The 19,303-nt window shown below is 41.0% G+C and overlaps 1 protein-coding gene across 11 annotated transcripts in view; it reads right to left on the minus strand.

Annotated features, from left to right (window-relative positions):
• Positions 1-19,303, minus strand: part of LOC132652304 (uncharacterized) — a 54,528-nt gene that overhangs the window by 14,000 nt on the left and 21,225 nt on the right. For 6 of the 11 annotated variants that reach the window (XM_060377253.1, XM_060377248.1, XM_060377250.1 and 3 more), the window contains 2 exons: positions 8,152-8,311; positions 5,654-5,734 (listed from right to left, as the gene is read on the minus strand). In XM_060377253.1, coding sequence (XP_060233236.1) covers positions 5,654-5,734; positions 8,152-8,311 — 241 coding nt within the window. The other 5 variants (XR_009589796.1, XR_009589797.1, XR_009589798.1 and 2 more) reach the window with 4 other exon arrangements.

The raw sequence follows: 19,303 nt of genomic DNA on the forward strand, positions 1-19,303 counted from the left end.
TTAATTGCATGGCATTGTCTTCATTTTTTTTTGTGGCAATCATGCCTCAATTTCCATTGACAAAAGTAACCCTTTTTGACTTTCAGGCCATGTAGGTACAATAAGTGTTTTAACTGTGAATCCTGGGTCCTACGTCAATTAATCATTGTTTTATCCTTCACCCAAGGAGATTCACACACAAATGTTATATAATATATATATTATATAGCATTATATATAACAGGATATACATGTCATATATAATGTTTTTATGTATGTATATCTATAACATATATATTGTTCATGAAGTTGGGTATGGTAGAAGTAAGCATGACAGGGGTCTGCCATCAAGAGAGTGTGTCAATGTCAGAGCTGGTACAGGAGGCAGGCCAGGGCAGAGATTTCAAGACCCTAGATACATGTAGTTAGTGGTCGAAGCTCTACACTCAGCCAGCCATAGATTCTCCAGTAACATTAGTCAATAGTTCACAGTTTTCTTGTCCAGTTTGGTTTTTTTCTCTGTTTCCCTAAAACTGGACAAGTTCTTTGATACTTCCTAATAAGTGTCCAGCATCCTTGCCTTCTAGCTTACACTGCTTCATCAAGCCGTTGACTTCTACATGGAATATGTTGAGTATGCCTACTAGGTAAACTTCACCAACATCTGGCATATTTGTGGAAACGGTCTTCACATTTAGCCTCCTAGGTCTCTATTCTGAAATAGTTTCTTCTGTAAGTATAACATTATGGATAGGAGAAATTAAATATCCGAACAGTTTTATTTTCTTTATCATTAGATTATCAGAAACAAAGTAAGAGCTTCGAAACTGACTGCAGGTGTCACCATGTCTAAAAGTTACAGGGCACATCCAGCGGTAAGTTCCTGCTGCAATCTTTCTTACAGCAAAGCAGAGTGCAGGCTCTAGACTAGAATCACAGCATGGAAAAATCCAAAAATGACAATAAAGTTAACTGGCAACTGATTTCTCCCTGGCAGTGTTGTAGATACCGTTGTAGCCTACCTAGAGAGACAATTCAGGGCCGACAATAAATCCCACAGCTGCTAGCAAGATCACTCCCTGGTAGAGCACACAGCTCAGCCACCTGGCAGAAATTCTCCTGCTGTAGGAGGTGTTTCCATTCAAAGTTCCACACTGTTCCTAATGGGAATCATAAAAGCCCCCATTGCCTTGCCTTAATTTGGACACATCTAAAGAAGCTATCATAATTCCAAGACCTCATTTTGAAAAATGGCTGAAATCACTGCCCTTACTGTTCCCAGTGCTTCCTTAGCCACTTCGTTCAAGATCTCATTCGTGAAAGAGCTGCCCAATTCTATACTTAAATGAGAAAAGACATTAAGCAAAGATGAATAGCATGAGCCTTTCCACACAAAAAATAAAGGAGGCCTAGGCTACAATGGAGATTATCACAGATTACTGTAAAGCCACAATGTTTCGATTCAGAAGCCACTGGCAGGACACCAAAACCATTGGCTCTTAGAGTAGGAGGAAGATAGCATTAAAGTCTTAATGTTTTAAAACTCGGTATTTTAAAACTAGTTCTCTGCCTGCACCATTCCCAACACCAAAACACACTACAGATGAATTAAAGATTTAAACTACAAGATCTAAGCTAGATACCTGGCTAGACAGACGGTAAATATCCATTCATGTTCATTCATATTATCTTCCTTCACAGAGCCATGATTAATACATTACTGGATTGATTTGGGCTGGATTAAAATTCTAAACACAAGGCATTGAGACTTGCAAACCTTGAAAAGTTGATGATTTAATAATGAGTGGGAAACTATTACAGTTTATCTTAGTTAGGGTTTCTATTGCTGTGATGAAACACCATGACCAAAGGAACTTGAGAAGAAAAGGGTTTATTTGGATTATATTTCCACAGCACTGTTTATCGTTGAAGGAAGTCAAGACAGGAACTCAAACTGGGAAGGGACCTGGAGTCAGGAGCTGATGCAGAAGCCATGGACAGGAGCTACCTACTGGCTTGATCCCAAGGTTTTGCTCAGCCTGCTTTGATAGAAACCAGGATCACGAGCCCAGGGATGGCCTCACCCACAATGGGCTGGTTCCTTACCCATCAATCACTAAGTAAGAAAATGGCTTACAGCTGGATTTTATGGAGGCATTTTGCCAATTGAGGTTTCCCCTCTTAGATGATTCTAGTTTGCATCAAGTTGACATAACACCTGCCAGGACATAGGTAGAACTTGATTTGTCTAAATATCCATAAATGAGAAAGACGAACGTAGCAACTCCATGGGAAATTTTACTGAGCATATAAGAAGGAAAGAAAAAAAGAAGCAATTTCCTAATAACCTCAGGCTCTCTATTTAAATTGATCTTAACCACTCCTGCTTCCCCGTGTTTGTGTTACCAGCAGTAAATAAAGAGAAAAACCATTTTGTTGGAATAAGATGGCATGGACTGAAAGTATCCAGGATATATAATTTTTTTTTCAAGAAAGTTTAGGTTAGTGGATAATTTGACAGGTATGGACTCCACATGAAGCACCACCCAAATGCAAGCACAACGTCCCTGCTATCAGTACCTCCCACCAGAGTGGCCCAGTCCTAACTAGTGAACCCATACTGACACGGCACTATCCAGTGTGCACCGCAGTTCAGGCTTGCTGTTGTATATCCTGTGGTTAGGTAATTGTGTGTATCTAGTGTGTATCTAGTGACGTGTATCTACCACTATAGCATCCTACAGAGGGTTTTTCCTGCCCTGAACTCATCTGAACTCCACTGATTGTGGCTTCATTCGCTTAGCACATGGTTAAAGTCTGCATGTCTTATCATCTGTCAGCTTTTGAGTAGCCTGTAATATTTCATTATCTGGGTATGTCAGTTTATCAGCTCACCGACTAAAGGGTATCTTCACTGTTTCCAGATTCCAGGAATCATAAATAAACCTGTTAGAGCCACTCATCCATTTTCAGGTTTTTATATGGACATAGATTTTCAATGCCTTTGGATATATGCTAGGAATTGTGATTTTGGTTCTTATGTATACATGACTTTGTTTTTGTAAAATAAACAACTGCCAATTATTTCACAGAGTGTCTGTGGCATTTTGCATCCCAGGAGCAATGAATGAGTCTTTCTACGGATCCAGCATCTGGGATCCTCAAGTTTTTGTATTTTCTGTTTTGGCCATTCACATACATGGTGTCTCTCACCATGTTTTTAGCTTGTATTTCCTGTTGATCTATGCTACACAGCCCTTTGTATGCTTATTCACCATCTGTGTTCTCTTTGGTGGGCCTCTGGGAGGCTTCAGATCATTCTTAGTTGGGGTTGAAGAGTTCTCAGGGTAGAAATGTGGGTCAGTGATAGGGTAGGTACCTCAGTTCTCTCTTAGAAATAAATGTACTAGTATATTTTGAGTGATTTTCTTTTCTAACTTTATTCTTGGTTGTTATTTACTTGAATGTTCATTCTCTTGACATTGACCTTTCCAGAGCAGAAGTTTTCTGTTTTATTAGAGTCCATCTGACTGTTTATTTCATGATTCATGCCTTTGGGGTAATAGCTAAAAGTCATTACCAAACCCAGCTTTATTGAGGTTAGCCTCTATCTTCCAGGATTTTTATAATTTTGTACTTTACAAATAGGTTTGCAATCCATTCTCAGCTAATTTTTGTAAAGGGAATATGTCTATGTCTAAATTCACTTACAAGAATGAAATATCCTTTTGTTCCAATAGTAACTAAAGAAAAAAAATTGTCTTTGCTCATTGTCTCACAGTTTTTCTTCTGTCAAAGGTAAACTGAGAGCTATTGAGATGACTTGGGGGTTAAGAACACTTACTGCTGTAGCAGAGGACTGGAGTTCAGTTGCCCAGAACCCATATCAGATAGCTCACAACAGCCTGTAATTACATCTCTGAGGAATCTAATGCCCTCTGGCCTCTGAGGACACCTACATAAATATGGCCCACACGCTCAGGAAAGCACACATACACATAAATAAAAATAAATCTTTTTCAAAAATGAAGAGAAACTGGTCATATTTATATAGGTAGATAAGAAATTATCATCTCTAGATGTTATTTTATTTTGTTTTAAGTACAAAATGCTTTAAGATACATATTTCATTGACATTTTCTGAAAGAAGTTGGGGTTAAGGCTTAAAAGAGAAAAAAAATGCACCATTACACAAAGGATCACAGTGAAAATACTTCCATCACAATTACTTCTGACACAATTTTTTTCATATTATCTGTCCCTGTTGAACAAAAATAATGCAAGTCATATATCTGGGACACACTCACATTTTTTCTTTTCATATTAACAGCACAAGATCTATTATTGCTAGCTTGAGAGTAATGTCACCATCACCTCCAACACATGGACATACGCACACACCCTACATATGAGCATATGTCAACAGCGCCTACTCACTTCAACCAGCTTTTAATTTTGTAATTATGTACAAAGCTTCAGTTTCGCGCAAACAAAATGAAATGTTTACACACTGAAAAGCGTTGTCCTTATTCTCATCTGTATTTCCCAGTTTTCGACCACAAATGGGTGTTATTGTTTTAATAATCATAGTAGTAAGAATAATATCTTCCTTTAAAGAAACATAAATTTCTTGTCTTTATATTTTAAAAGGTGATAATAAATTTTCAACAGATCAAATTAAATTTGGCAATTGAAATTGTCAAAACTGAACAATATTTTGCTGGATCTTACTCACTTGGGCATACTGACCCCACTCTGAGCAGGCCTTTCTGCCACTTCTATTCAATAGCTGCCCTGCCACTTGACACCTTATGATCTATAAATGCTAATGTGCTCTTCAAAGTTGCGTGCTGTTTGTATATAGGAATGCAATATATATATCTACATATAGGTATATGCAAACACTTCTGTGAAGACACATGTGTCTCTCCAACTATATATTTAATCATTAAATGTGAATGACATGAGAAAAATGTTCACTCTCCATCCCCTCCATGCCAAACTTTAATCTCAACTGTGTTTTCTTCTACTCCATCTTTGTTCTTTATTTCCAATGTCTCAGTTCACTTTCTCATTCGACACCCAAGTCAGAAACCATAATTCTTCTCTCTTGCTTCTGTATCTATCTGTCCTCTTGCCAAATCTCATTTGATAAACTTCTCTTGAACCCAGTACTCTTGTCCAGCCATTTTGAAAGCCCTTTAGGTCAAACCTGAGATTCAGCAAGCCCCTCAAATGGACCCCAAGCAAGTGTTCTACATATTAGTCTCCCTAATACATTACATCTCTGCTCTCTCCATATAAGCCAAGCCCATCAAGTGAGTGGCTCGTTTCTGCCAAGGTCTCAGACCAGCTAGAATATGTAGCTGCCACTATTCTTGCAATAGTGGGAACAATGAACTCACTAGGACTATTCTAGCCTCTGTTTTACTACCAGTTGTCATGTCTACACACACACCGCAAATGAAGACTGTATGCAATCCATATTGGTATATGAAAGGTTAGCAAGGAGATCTTGGTGACAATTGATGGAGTCACTGCTGCTCTTACTGTTGACAAGCCCACCATCCACCAGTGGTACTTCTTATAAGATATGAACCAACTTGGACAGTGACTACTAACTGGCAGCCTGATAGGATCTAGAATCACCCATGAGACGAAACTGCGGACATACCTGTGAGAGAACTTCCAGACTTAATCGCAGTAAGAGTACTCCCCTTAGGTATGGATGGGTACCAAGCTGTGATCTGGGATCCTGGGATGAATAAAAAGGAGGAGGAGAGCTGAGCAGTCTTCATCATTCTCCTTCTCGGCTGCAGATGCAGTGTGGCCAGCTGCCTCATTCTCCTGCTGTGGTGACTTCCATACACATGATGCACTCAAATTCAGAGCTATGCTACATTCTTCTTCAGCTGGTTGATTTTGTCACATATTTTGCCACAGCAATAAGAAAAAAAAAAACAAAAAAAAAAACACTAATATATAGTCCAAATTCAGACTATAGTTATTATAGCCTTTAAACTCAGGAAACATCACACACACACACACACACACACACACACACACAGAATTGTATTCCTAATTGCTGTTCCATCTTCATGTCATTCTTACCATTCATTATTTTTAGAGAAACTGTAGAAAATCCTAATTCCCTAAAAGTCAATTTTCTGAAAGCCAACTGACTAAATGGCTAATTTGCCAAAATTTCAAATCACTCATTTGCCAAAAGCTTATCTTTCAAAAATAAGTTCACACACACAAAAAAAATCACTTTTATCACTGTTTGATAAAAGTCTATTCATCAGAGAAGAATAAGCAGAATTACATACTTTCTAAGTTCTTGACTGCTGCAATCTACAAAGAGCGTGTTACAATATTTCCCAGGAAATTTGAAAATTTTGGGCTGTATTTTTCATTCTTAGTATTAGCTTCATTTTCGATCCAGTAAAATTTTTATTTTCCTGTAGCCACCTCATCCACATGTTGAAACAGCAGACTCACTAAGCCCTCCATGTGGAAAGTCGCCTTTGTGGGATGAACACCTCAAAGTGAATCATGGCTCAACGGTTTGGATCACACACAAAATGTTCTATGAAGGTGAACTAGATGAACATCTCTGTGAATTATGAGAATTATGAAAAGTACCATTTCTCCTCGGTGGGTGTTGAAGTGAAATCTACCCTGTTGTTTACAAAAGCTTTGATTAACATCAACACACATACAATATTTGCCAATCCAAATATAACGAATACGTATTTCCAAAAGTCTGAGATCAAAAGTACTGAAACTCCCAAGCTCTCATAAACCTTGCATGGTGACAGTAAAATGCTTGCCACCAAAATAACATTAAGTACTATAAATTCACAACAGCAAGATAGAGAATTATAAACCTCTTCAAAAAACAAAACAGTTCCTCCCCTTAATAATTGCCTGAATCTTCCTGGGTAGAGACGAGAAGAAACTTTCTGTCAACGAATGAACTGGTTATGCATAGTAAATTGGGCATTTGATGGCTGTCTCCCAGGCATGTCAGTGAAGCAGAACTCATTTGGAGCCTGATGCTGATTGTCATATCATAACCTCTGCTGCTGGTGAACTGTGTTTCACCTTCAACAAGGTGGAAGAGTGGGTAGTGGACTGTCGCAATCTGCACGACTTTGAGATTGACTTGATCAGAATGACTGGGAATAAAAAAATAAATAAATAAAACAGAACACACCTAGAAAAGCTGAGTCTGAGTAGGTCATATGCTCTGATGGAGGTGCCCCAAGAGCAAGCCCGAAACTCAGAGCTTATTAGAAAAAACGTGAACAAGGGTGAAGCAGTCTAGCTAATCTTAACCCTTCGTAAACCTCAACACCAAGGGAAGGCTCTGGTATACCTCTGAGCCTCATCCAGAGAAGGCCTTGCTGTTCCCACCATTTGAGGCCTTAGGGTCCTTGTCATGGCTGTGCTCATGTCAGCAATACACATTCACTCCCCACAGATGACTGTAGCAAGACTGGGGGCAAAATTGGTATGTGGCAGAAACAGTTCTTAGGGAGTGGTGCTCACTTAACTATCACTTAATCAGATTAGCCTTGGAGGATCTGAAGAACCAACTCTCTGGACAAGCTTAAATGAAGTAGGCAGTGAAATTTTGCTGAGAGAAGGAATAACTAAAATACTATCACTTTCCAAAAGACGGTCCAGTGTTTGCTAGAGAAAACATCAATGGAAGCCAAAACTTATATTAAGGAATATATTTTTTTTTCTCTTTAAGATTTATTTTACATATGAGTACTCTATCTGCATGTACACCTTCATGCCAGAAGAGAGCATCAGATCCCATTATAGATGGTTGTGAGCCACCATGTGGTTGCTGGGAATTGAACTTAGGACCTCTAGGAAGAAGAGACAGTGCTCTTAACCACTGAGCCATCTCTCCAGCCCAAAGAATGTATTCTTAACCACAAAACTTCAAAATCTGAGGTGACTAATTCCACAAAACAATCTGAGGAACTACAGGTTTGTCTCCTACTCTTTGCAGAAGCACCTGACAAGGGGACAGTGAATTCCTAGAGCCACGACATCTATCTGGACTCTCCTGAATACCAAGATTAAAAGAAAAAATAATAATAATACAGCATGATACAGCTTTGAAAGATAAAGCTGACTAACGCAGAGACTCACAACCAGTTTGGGTGCAGAGAATTCAGAACGTTCAACACACGCAGCCAAGGTTCGGGGAACATGGAGCAATGGTGAGAGTGTACTAGAGAGGCCTGAGGCCGGACAGAACTCAGTCTTCGTACTCCTGAACTCACAGCAGCTGTGGCTGCCCACGCAGGACCTGCAGAAGACAAAAAAAACCAATTAACCGTCCAGTGCCGATGAGGGAGGAGCTCACAGGCCTCGCCCCTGAGGAGCTGCTAGGGAAGGAAGCAGTCTGTAAACACATGTGGTCCATGGTACTGTGATCACCATCACGCTCCAGTGGCTGTCTCACACCCAGATGCTAACTGGATTCAGTGGTTTACTCAATTTAAAAAAAGAGAAAGAAAAGGAAAAGGACATGAAGTTAGGAGGGGTATGTGTGTGTGTGTGTTGGGCTGGGGCGGGGGAGTTCCATGGAGGTTAAAAAGAAGTAAAAAAGAGAGTAAGAGGTAGGTATGACTTAAACACATTGCACATGTATATAAAATTACAAAATAAAAAATACATTTTAAAGTATTTATTAACTTGCCTCATTGGCTTTTGCAACAATGTAACAATGTGAATGTGAGATTTTCCTGTATGGTAAAGGGGCTCCGACTCAGAGATGCTGCCTTGGTACCTGCTGTGACATCTTTACAGCTACCATAGAGGTAAAGCTAGGCTCACTTTTTTGTGTTTGTTTGTTTGTTTGTTTGTTTGTTTGTTTTGAGACAGGGTTTCTCAGTCTAGCCTTGGCTGTCCTGGACTAGTTTGTAGACCAAGCTGGCCTGAGTAAAATAAAGGCCTAGGCCCTTACTGCCTCCCCGGGGATACATTGTTAGAAAGTAACCACTGATGATCTGTGATTACTTCCCAGCAATGTATTTCCCAGAAATCCGATGACTTTGTGTTAATTTGATGCCTGGGCTGGGTCTTACTTGCCGTATTAGAATTTAATGAAACACATTTATGAATCTTAATGAAACTACATTTATCTGGGTTTTGTTTACTTATTTCCCCTGGGCTTTTTACATTTCTAGGTGGCATGCTTCAACTTGTATTTTCACACAAAGGCTACAAATCAAAACATTTCTTTGTAGGTAATGGGTTTTATTTAGCTATTTTATTTGGGTGCCTATATTTACCACCCTTTGCCACCCCAAGCCCAAGAAGGTGTTGATCTCTTTAATCTACTTCCTGCTCATTAGAGACACTGAGTTCCTTGGGACAGGGTTGATCTTCACCAACAGGATATCCAATTTCTTCTACTTGGTCTCTTTGTGCATGACGGCTTGACAAACCACAACAGTCTGTAGCAGCCAAGAAAGCAGCAGCCACCTCTTCTTCAGAGTGCCTCAGGCCCCTCTCCAGACTCTGGCATTTATATCCTCTGAAAAATTACCAGACTTCCAAACACTCACAGAAACCATCTGCAGCTGGAAAAACCATGCTCCTCCTAGAGCATGAGACAAATCATAGTTAACAGCTATGGACAAGGTAAAGCAGCCCCATATCCCACACCTGGGATTAAAACAAAAACATACTCACATAACTTAACCCAGTTAGGGTTTTTAAAGAAACCCAAATTCTCACTACAACTTCTTTTTCATTATTTGATATTTCTGGATTTTTTTTTTTCAAATAATCCTGCATATTTGAAGTAGGAATTACTCAATTATTTTCAGAGCCCACTATTATACAATACTGCAGGATTGATGAGGAAGGAAGGGGAAAAGGAGGCAGAAAAAAAAAGGAGCATTTTCCACAATAATAGCAGGAATTGATATGTGTGCAGTGAAGAGAGAGAAAGCCAGGGTCACTTACCCGTGACACGGAGCCTGTCCACAGGCTTATACTGGATGCTAAAGTGCATTTTCTGTCTCTACAGACCCAGTCACGACCTGTTCAAACCCTATTCTAGGCTGAGAAACAAAGCCTATAGCTAGAGCATAACTGTCCAAAACCTCTTTGTGCCTGGTTCGACTGAAGAAATGCCTTGGAAGGAGGAATTAAGTGGTACGTACAGCAGAAGATGACCACAGCCATGCTGGTGGGGATGGGGGGTGGAGGGAAGTTGGCCCGGCTCACCTTCTAATCCTGCACTTGGGAGGCAGAAGCAGACAGAGCTCTGTGACTTCTAGGCCAGCCTGGTCTACATTTGGAGTTCCAGGCTAGCCAGGGATATTTAGTGAGACTTTCTCAGGAAAAAAAAAAAAATTGCAAGGGATTTACTGTGGAAAAGTCTTGCTCAAACTAGTTAGGGCTTTGAATTGATTGTTTGGTTTTGAATTTGATTAATTTTTTTTCTTATTGTTCAAAAGTCAAAGATCCAGGCTAAAAAGGAGGCACCTGCTGCTACCTCTTTGGAGAGATAATTCAGCAGTTAAAAATGTTTGTCGATAGAGACCTCAGATTTTAAGAATGTTTGTTGATGCGTAAGAATGCTGCAGCTTTGGTTGGTGGTGCACGCCTTTAATCCTCTGAGGGCAGAGGTAGGCGATCCTTGCATTCAGAGGCCAGCCTGGTCTACAGAGAAAGTTCCAGGACAGCCTCGGCTACACAGAGTAACTGTGTCTCAAAACAAACAAACAAACAAATGCTTTGCAGAGGACCGGGGTTCAGTTTCCAGCATCACAACAATCTGGCAGCTCACAACCATCTATAAATTCAGTCTCACGGTTTCCAACACTTTCTTCCTGGCATTCTCAGACACTAGGCACGCATGCAGGCAAAACAAAACATACACATTGTGTGTGTGTGTGTGTGTGTGTGTGTGTGTGTGTATGTGTGTGTATACAAATATATACATATGTATATGTAAATATGTATATATATGTATGTATTTGTGCATCTAGGTGCTCATTTTGGCCTTCAAAAGACAAAAATCTTGTTCGCAAGAGTCTTTAAATAGTATGTAACTTCTCTTAGTACCAGCAAGGCTGCTTAAAGCGGCAAGGTAGCGCAGGTCTTTAAACCCAGCACTCAGGAGGCAGTGAGGCCAGCCTGGTCTACAAAGAGTTACAGGGCAGCAAGGTTGCTACATAAAGAAAGCCTGGGGGTGGGGGGCAAAAAACCAAAACACAAACAAAACGAAAACAAACAAGGCTCCTTGACCTGGGTAACCTTTATTGACACTGCTTCTTTTTTTTTTCTTTTCGGACATTTCACTCCTAACCTTGTGTGGTGAGTCACTGCTCTAAGCCCAATACATGGGAGGCTGAGGTAACCCGATCTCTACTAGTCTAGCCATAGCTACATAAGAAGACCCTGTCTCAAAAAATAAAATAAAATAAAATAAAATAAAATAAAATAAAATAAAATAAAATAAAATAAAATAAAATAAAATAAAAAGATACACTGCTCCTTTTTTTAAAGTTGACATAGTAGCCCCTTGGAAACAAAGTCAATTAAATCTGTTCTACTCCCGCCTTCCCATATTAGCTCATGCAGCTCAGGCTGGCCTCTGGCTCTCTAGGTAGCCAAGGCTAACCTTAAACTTTGATCTGCCTGCTTCCACCTCCTGGGTGCTAGGATTCTGGGTATGCACAGCTGCTTTCGGTGTTGCCTGGGAATTGAACCCGGGGCCTCCTGCATGCCAATCTACTCCCCCAGAACTTCATTTATCCTTTTTTAATGTTTTAGGACTTTTTACTTTTGGAAGGCCCCTTTTGATGCCTGCCCACTGCATTGCCTCAGACACTATCCTCTCGTTCTGGGTTTTCTTAAAGATGTGATGTCTCATGTCTATTTCCTGACATCAGTGACATTCCAGCTCATGTCCTCTCCTCTGTAGCCATTTCACTAATTTGCTGAATTAAAAAGGAAGTAGTGGACCCAAGCAAAACACCTCTGGGGGGCACGGTCCTAAGCCCCAAGCCATCTCACAACTCAGCATCCTCACCGGAACCTCGAGGGAGGCTGTGTGGCCCTCTCTGCTGCTTTTGTCACCACTTCTTCTCTATCACAGGGCTTCTGGTGGATGGGAAATCTCAAAATAGCTCTGACCAGCTGCGTCTCTGGGGACTGTCATAGCCATTCAGTTTTAAAAGGCTGAAGGGAGACAGCTGCCAAGAGCTGTCCCTTCGGGCCCTCTTCCTCCCACATTCATGCTCATGAATAAGGCCACCCAGCGGACTCCCAGCAGCTGTCAGGGAGAGTCTGGAGTCTGTGATTGGATGAAGGGAGGAGGAGAGAAAAAAGAGAAAGGGGATGCGGCCCCACTGGCAAGGCTGAGATAGGCCAGCTGGACACAGATCTCCATTTCAACATTCAAGATCACTGTCTTTAGGCCGGGGAGTTGGGTCAATCAATGTGGGTGTACTTGCCTAACAGCAATGAGGTGTTGGGTTCAATCCCTAGTATAACAAAGAAAGAAAAAAAACTATAGGTTATCCAAGTGGCTCAGTAGGTTAAAGTACTTGTCACACAGGCCTGACCTCTTAAAGTCCATCATCCCTAGGACCCTTGGTGTAGGGAGAAAGCCAACTTCCAAACCCCTCCCCTGCCTTCCACATGTAAACCATGCTCTCTCACACACAAACCATACACAAAAAATAACAATAAATAAAGTAAGAAACTGTGCTTTGCTTTCCACATACATACCATTCTTTCTCTCTCTCTCTCTTTCCCTCTCACACACACATACACACACATCATACACATACAAAATAACCATAAATAAAATAAAAATAAAAAATTTAAAGGTGTCATACTAAACGTGGATAAAACTTTTCCTACATTTAAATAAAAATGATATGGGACCAGCAAGATGGCTAAGGCATTTGCCAAGCAAGTCTGGGGAACTGAGTTCAACCCTGGGAATCAGAAAAAGCTGGAACTACAGAACCAATGTCACAAAATTATCCCCTGAATTCCACACACAAGCCACAGAACACACAAAAATGCACACACTCACAGGCATCATAAAAAATAATTTTTGTTTTGTTTTGTTTATTTTTTTAGACAGGGTCTTACTAAGTAGCTCTGCCTGTCCTGGGACTCATTTTCTAGACCAACCTGGCTTCGAACTCACAGAAATCCTCCTATTTCTACTTACAGAGTGCTATGATAAAAGTAATATGCACACATACAACAATCATTTTAAGATAGACTATCCTTTGGGTTGGACACTGATAAGAACCTTCTTGACTGTGAGCTTCTATATAACAAAAAGATTCACAGCAGTAAGAACTCCTCAGAGACTTACAGAGTGCTTTAGTCCCGTGACAACCCCTCAGATGGGGCTCCGCGATGCTGGGCAGGCTCTGGGTTCCATTGAAAGTCTTATTAAAAAGCAAGCAAGCAAACAAACCAAACCAAACAACAATTCATACAACTCCTAGTCCAATCTTTCTCAAACCACAAAGACATATCCGGGACCACCAAAACCAAAATAATCTCAGAAAATTAAAGATTTTTCAATGTGAATAAAAATTTATTCTTCAAACTGAATTTGAATCAAGGACATTTCATATTCTGTTACTTGGTAGTTTATAGTATTTCTTAAATTATACAACAGAGTGATTTATAAATTTTTGTTTCTTGTTTGTTTGTGACAGGTTCTCTCTACATAGCCTTGACTCTCCTGCAACTTACTATTTAGAACAGCCTGGTCTCCAACTCACAAAGATCTACCGGTCTCTGCTTCTCAAGTGCTGGGATGAAAGCCAGGCATGACCTGGCTTGAGTTATAACTTTCAAACACAAACCAACAATTGTGAAACAAACTTTACAATGTACTTTATTTTTAATTTTTGTTTACATTTTTTTTTATCCATTTATTATGTTGTGTGTGCCTGTGTGTCTGTGTGTGTGAGTGCCGGTACGTGTGCACACGCAAGCCCCCTTGCTATGGCATTCATATGGAGGCCAGAAAACAATTGTCAGTAAGATAATTTCTCCTTCTGCCATGTGAGATGAAGAGATAGAACGAGGGTGCTCAGGGTTGGCTTAGCGGCAGACCCCTTTACCCCCTGAGCCATCTTGCCCGCGATCACATTTTGTTTTATTTTTCCACAGCTCTCCTTTTTATCCAGTCATTTCCTAATTAAGTTTGGTCACAAACAAAATGAAATTAGCGAGTGCACTCCAATGTGCAAATGCCCTTTGTTCCATTTCGCTCCATAAGCTGACCAACTCGCCTTTTTCTGAAGTTCCTCTATGCTTTGTAGATGGCATAAATAATCATGACAATATCTAATAAAAATAGATGTCAGCTCAGAGAGCCACAGTGGAGTTTAAACTTAGTTTAACAAAATCAACAACTCTCTCAGAAGACTGATGAAGTGCGGTCACGTGCTTTTAACAAAAGCGTTTCTAGCCACCAGATAAGCAAGTGTCTTCTTGACAGAGATGGATGATAGCACATGTGCCAAAGCCAGTGGAAAATAGGGGCTGTCATCTAGAAAACGACAGAGCCATTTTGAGTCCCTCTAGACTAGCACTCCATCTTTGGCTGAGCAGTGCGCTGTTAGCAGGCTGGCTGCCAGCAAATCTGAAGCAAGAGGGAAGAGGCCCATTTTTCTGAGAGGCTCAGAATCTTCAGAGGCTCCAAGGTGCAGAACATAAATGACAACACACAGCCCTCAGCAAGACTTACTCTGTGAGGTACCACCTACTTGAAAAGAACTATCCAATATGCCAGCAAGAATGCTAATCTATTTGCTGTGCGTGCCCATCGCTGTTCGAAAGGAGTAGAAACAAGGGTGAGCAGATTGGCTGACATTCAAATTTACCCTGCAGATGGGCACCTGATCACATCACAAGCTCTGCCACTCACCTTTATGAAAACAATTGAGTCTCTGGAAATTCATCTTCTTCACCTTAGATGAATACGTAAACACTGTCTAACTGCCCAGTCCACACATGGGGAGGGATTCTGAGGTTAAAAGGAAGGTCTAGAGTACGCTGAATCTGGCAAGATGGATTTTCAAAAGTAACGTTGCCTTCCCATCCTGTCTTAAATTCCCCCAGGGGCCATCTCTTCATAACTGTGCTTAATGGCTGAGGAGAATATGCTGCCCTCTGCCTGTTTCTCTGTGAGGGGTGAAGCAATGCTGGCCCACTAATGGCCTGGGACTTCATGGCACACTCCACACAGTGCTGAGCCAGGGCCTCTGGGCCCGGGGAGCAAGTGTGTAGGCAGATGGATGGTTGTCACGTGGCCAGCTATTAGGGCCTATCTGAGGTCCACAAATCAACTCAGGTCCCATCAATGTGCTCATGAGAATGGCCTCCATATCTGAAGGGAGTCCTCCAAGGGACTTCTAAGGACCTGTCAACAGCTCTGCCTCAATGCAACACAAAATAAAATTGCCTAATGCACAGTTTTTCTTAATGACTAAGGTTAGCAAGAGAGATGGGGAGAAAAAGAAAAAATATATGTTTAAGTGTTCTCCTGTTCCAAAATGAAGAGTAATAAAGGAACTAGGCCTCTCTCTTAGGGGAGAAAATATCACCTTTCACCCCCAAGCTATGACGGTTTCTATGTGTAACACAGAGTTCTGTCACACACTTACTCCTATAAGGCCAAGAGATGTTGAAATGGTATTTCCAATTAATATCATCAGCTGAATAAAATCCACTTAGATAGATGAAGCTAACTTCAGAAAGAAGTGGTCTTCTACTTGTTTGGCTTTAAATGGCATGATTTGTCTTTAAGTCAAAGGATAAAAAGTAGAACCTCTATGCGGAGTTACCATTCAGGGCCACAGGTCGCCTCCTAGGAAGGCCTCCCTTTCCCCGCTACTTCCGCTCTTCTCACTGACATTCCCCTCAACAATTCGCCCAAGCAAAGAGGGATTGCTGCTCTTGTAGCATGGTTTTGCCAGCTCCGAAAGCCATTTTCAAGCTCACTTTCAAACCCTGCATCTCGTTGGTGCTTCAGTCAGCATTTCACATGGCAAGGAAGATGGCCGCCCATCTTCAACGCCACAGAGGACTCATAATCCCTTTCATGGTACACAATGAAACCCTTCATTTCATTCATTCCACTCACTCATACCATTCATTCATTCATACCCTTCATTTCATCTGAGAAACACTCCATCCTTTGCAAGTTCTTCTTGACAAAATATTAATCATGTCCCAGTCTCCTAGGGATGAAAATGTTTGGGGGGAGGTGAAGTAAAGTGACCTTCACTTGTGAAAACAATTGGACTTTAAGAAACACAATATGGACTGCTGAGATGGCTCAGTAGGTAAAAGAAATTGCCACCAAGCTTTCATGATCTAAGTTTAATCCCTGGGAGTCCTATGTTGAAGGGAGTAAACCAGGTCCCACAGCTGTCCACTGACTACACACACACACACACACACAGTCTTTTGTAAAACCATTTCATTTATACATAGGGAATAAAGATAAAAGAAAATCATTTTGTGGTTTTTAGGAAGAAAAGCCTTAGCAATGCCAAGCACTGTGGCCTCACTTTTTATCTTTATAGCTTCAATGAGTTCAATGAATTCGTCAGAGGAACTGGACTGTGGCCATGTATACGAAAAACTAAGGATTTATTCTTGTGTTTGTTCTCATTGTGCTGCGGTTGTGCACACCGCTGAGCTGAGGTCCATCCCCATCTCAGAAACAAGGACATGAGGAAAACTTGCCTTTTCTTCATTGTTAATTCCTTTTCACACTGTGACTTCAAGTATGCTGGCTGTGTGACAATTAATGTCCGAATGTACTAAATCGTAACTTACTCAAGTAAAATAGGCCTCCTTCCCATGACAGTGTGGCTGCATCTAAACTTCCCAAATGAGGCAGAGAAGTGGTAGATTGGGTGCCCCCAAAAAATCACTTTGACCTCAATTATCCAGATACTATCGCAGTATGCACTTCGTGTGCAAAATGCGTGTAATCTGGTGGTCTACAATATAATCACCAACTTCCTAGAGAAACATCTTTATCCATTCTGCCATCCTCCCTCTGTACCCGAATCAGAGCTCAAGGCTTAAAACATACCCACCCAGCATCTTATGGTGGAGGATGAGCTTTAAACTCCCTATTTTCTGGGTGATTACTTACCATTAATGTTATGTGTAGCAGAAAATGAGCGTTTTATGTACCACATTTGTGAACATAGGTGTTTTTGATGAGAAATACTTGTTTCCTAGAGAAAGAGTAATTATCATATCCATGGGGCTGCACCAACCCACCTGAAACTTGACCAAAACTAACAATTAAAAATATCAGACAGGGAAAGTGGCATATGCCAATAATCCCAGCACTTTGGAGCTCTCGTTTGGAAGAACGAGAGTTCCAAGCCAGCATGGGCTCCATGGACGTTGGAGGCCATCCTGGCAACACAGTAGAAAACCTGTCCCAAAAGAAAAAGTAAATAAATAAAAAGTAACATATTTCTAAATTAAGTAAGTGAAAATATAATCAGATAAGTTGAGAATCTCAGCTTTACTGGATAAAAAAAAAATCTGGAAATTTGCCACACAGAAGTGTAAATATGATTAATACTACAGAATCACTGAAACTTAAAATGTTTAAGATGCCCCAGGTCCCGCCTCTGAGAAAAAGGTATCGGACGGGTCTGATGCTCTGTGGGTGGATGACACCTAAATGAACATCTGTACAAAGTCCCAATTTATTTCTAATATCAGAGATCAGACCTCTACTCTTGCCTGATGCGTCTAAAACAAAAAGGGGGAACTGTAGAGAGCTGCAGAATGCCGCGCCTTAAAGATGGAGCTCGTTTCCGCCTTCCACCTTCCCGATGGTGAGTGCTCTCTGTCACGAACAACTCCACATTTGGCTAAGGCCGAGGATCTGGCTTGCTTCCATGTAGGTGGACCTATCTGCATTGCCCCCGTGGCACGCCTGGGTTGGCTACCCAGAGGCTATTTAAGCTGTGGGCTGGCTTTCCCCAGGGTCCGAGGATTGTTCAATGTTCCTGAATAAACTGCATTGAAAAAAAAATGTTTAAGATGGCTCAGGGGTGTGTGTGAGAGAGAGAGAGAGAGAGAGAATTAGTACAGTGCTTGCCTTATATGCCAAAGCCCTTGGTTCCATCGCAACACCACTTAAGCCTGTTGAGGAGGCACACACCTATACTCCTAGCATTTAGGAGATTGAAAGGTCAAGAGCATCCCTGGCTACAATGTGAGTTCCAGGACAGCCTGAGCTACAGGAGACCTTGCCTCAAATGAATCAAATGGAGAAAAATGAAACACTGGGCTGGAAGGAGTTGATGGAGGATGCACGGGTGGTGAGTGTCACCTACAGTCACAGGAAGCGGAGTCCCAAGGGTGAAGTTGTTCGCCATCCTCTAGGCCCATAGCCCGTCTGTAGCTCAGCCCTGACTGCTGTGAACAAGAGTCTTAACATTTCAGCAGATCTTTTTTTAGTACTTACATATCGCAACTTCCCTTACTAGTATCTGCAATATTGAGATACATTACCCATTTACATTACCCATTTCTGAGGACTTGTGGCCTGAAATAATCTTGAATGGACAGAAACCAACAACGCAACCTTCCCCACCCGTGTTTAGTCAGTGAACGTCACGGTAGACAATGGCAGCCTCATATTTCATTTCCTTTTACCATTCTTTCATGACCGGGAAACTCATCTTAAAAATTTGCGTCTTTATATATCATATAAGTGTTAAATTTTGGGGGTATTTTGATTGTTTGTTTGTTGAATTGGGCCTTTCAGAAAGATTGTCTTAAAAACACCAACTATGACTGGTTCGCTACACCTAAGGAAACAGCTTTTAAACTTCCAGTTTGTCTTATACTTCCTCAGCCTTTTTGGAGCCGATTTTCTCAGGAAGTTACAGCAAGCAGCTGAAGGAGGTATGTGGACAGACACAGAAAAGAGTGAAGATTCTGGATGAGCAAACTCTTGTTGTTCCAGGAGAATGGTGCTGGGTAATAACTCTCTGGGGGAGGAAAAAAAAAAAGAGAAAGCTGGAAAGGTTCACAAACTATAATTAGCCCCATTAAAATCCCTTTAACTGAGTTTCTGTGTTATTTACAGAATGGGGCATTGATGGGGAAAAGCCAAAACACCTCTTTTTGGTGAGCATTACTGGGTGCTAAAAGTAAACTATGTTTACAGGCCTCATGCTAGCGAATTTATTTTCTCAAAACAAAGTTTCCCCAGCCTTGTTTGTTGTCCAGGAAATTTCACCCCACTTTA

This window comes from Meriones unguiculatus, chromosome 2 (assembly GCF_030254825.1).
Source record: "Meriones unguiculatus strain TT.TT164.6M chromosome 2, Bangor_MerUng_6.1, whole genome shotgun sequence".
NCBI lineage: Eukaryota > Metazoa > Chordata > Mammalia > Rodentia > Muridae > Meriones > Meriones unguiculatus.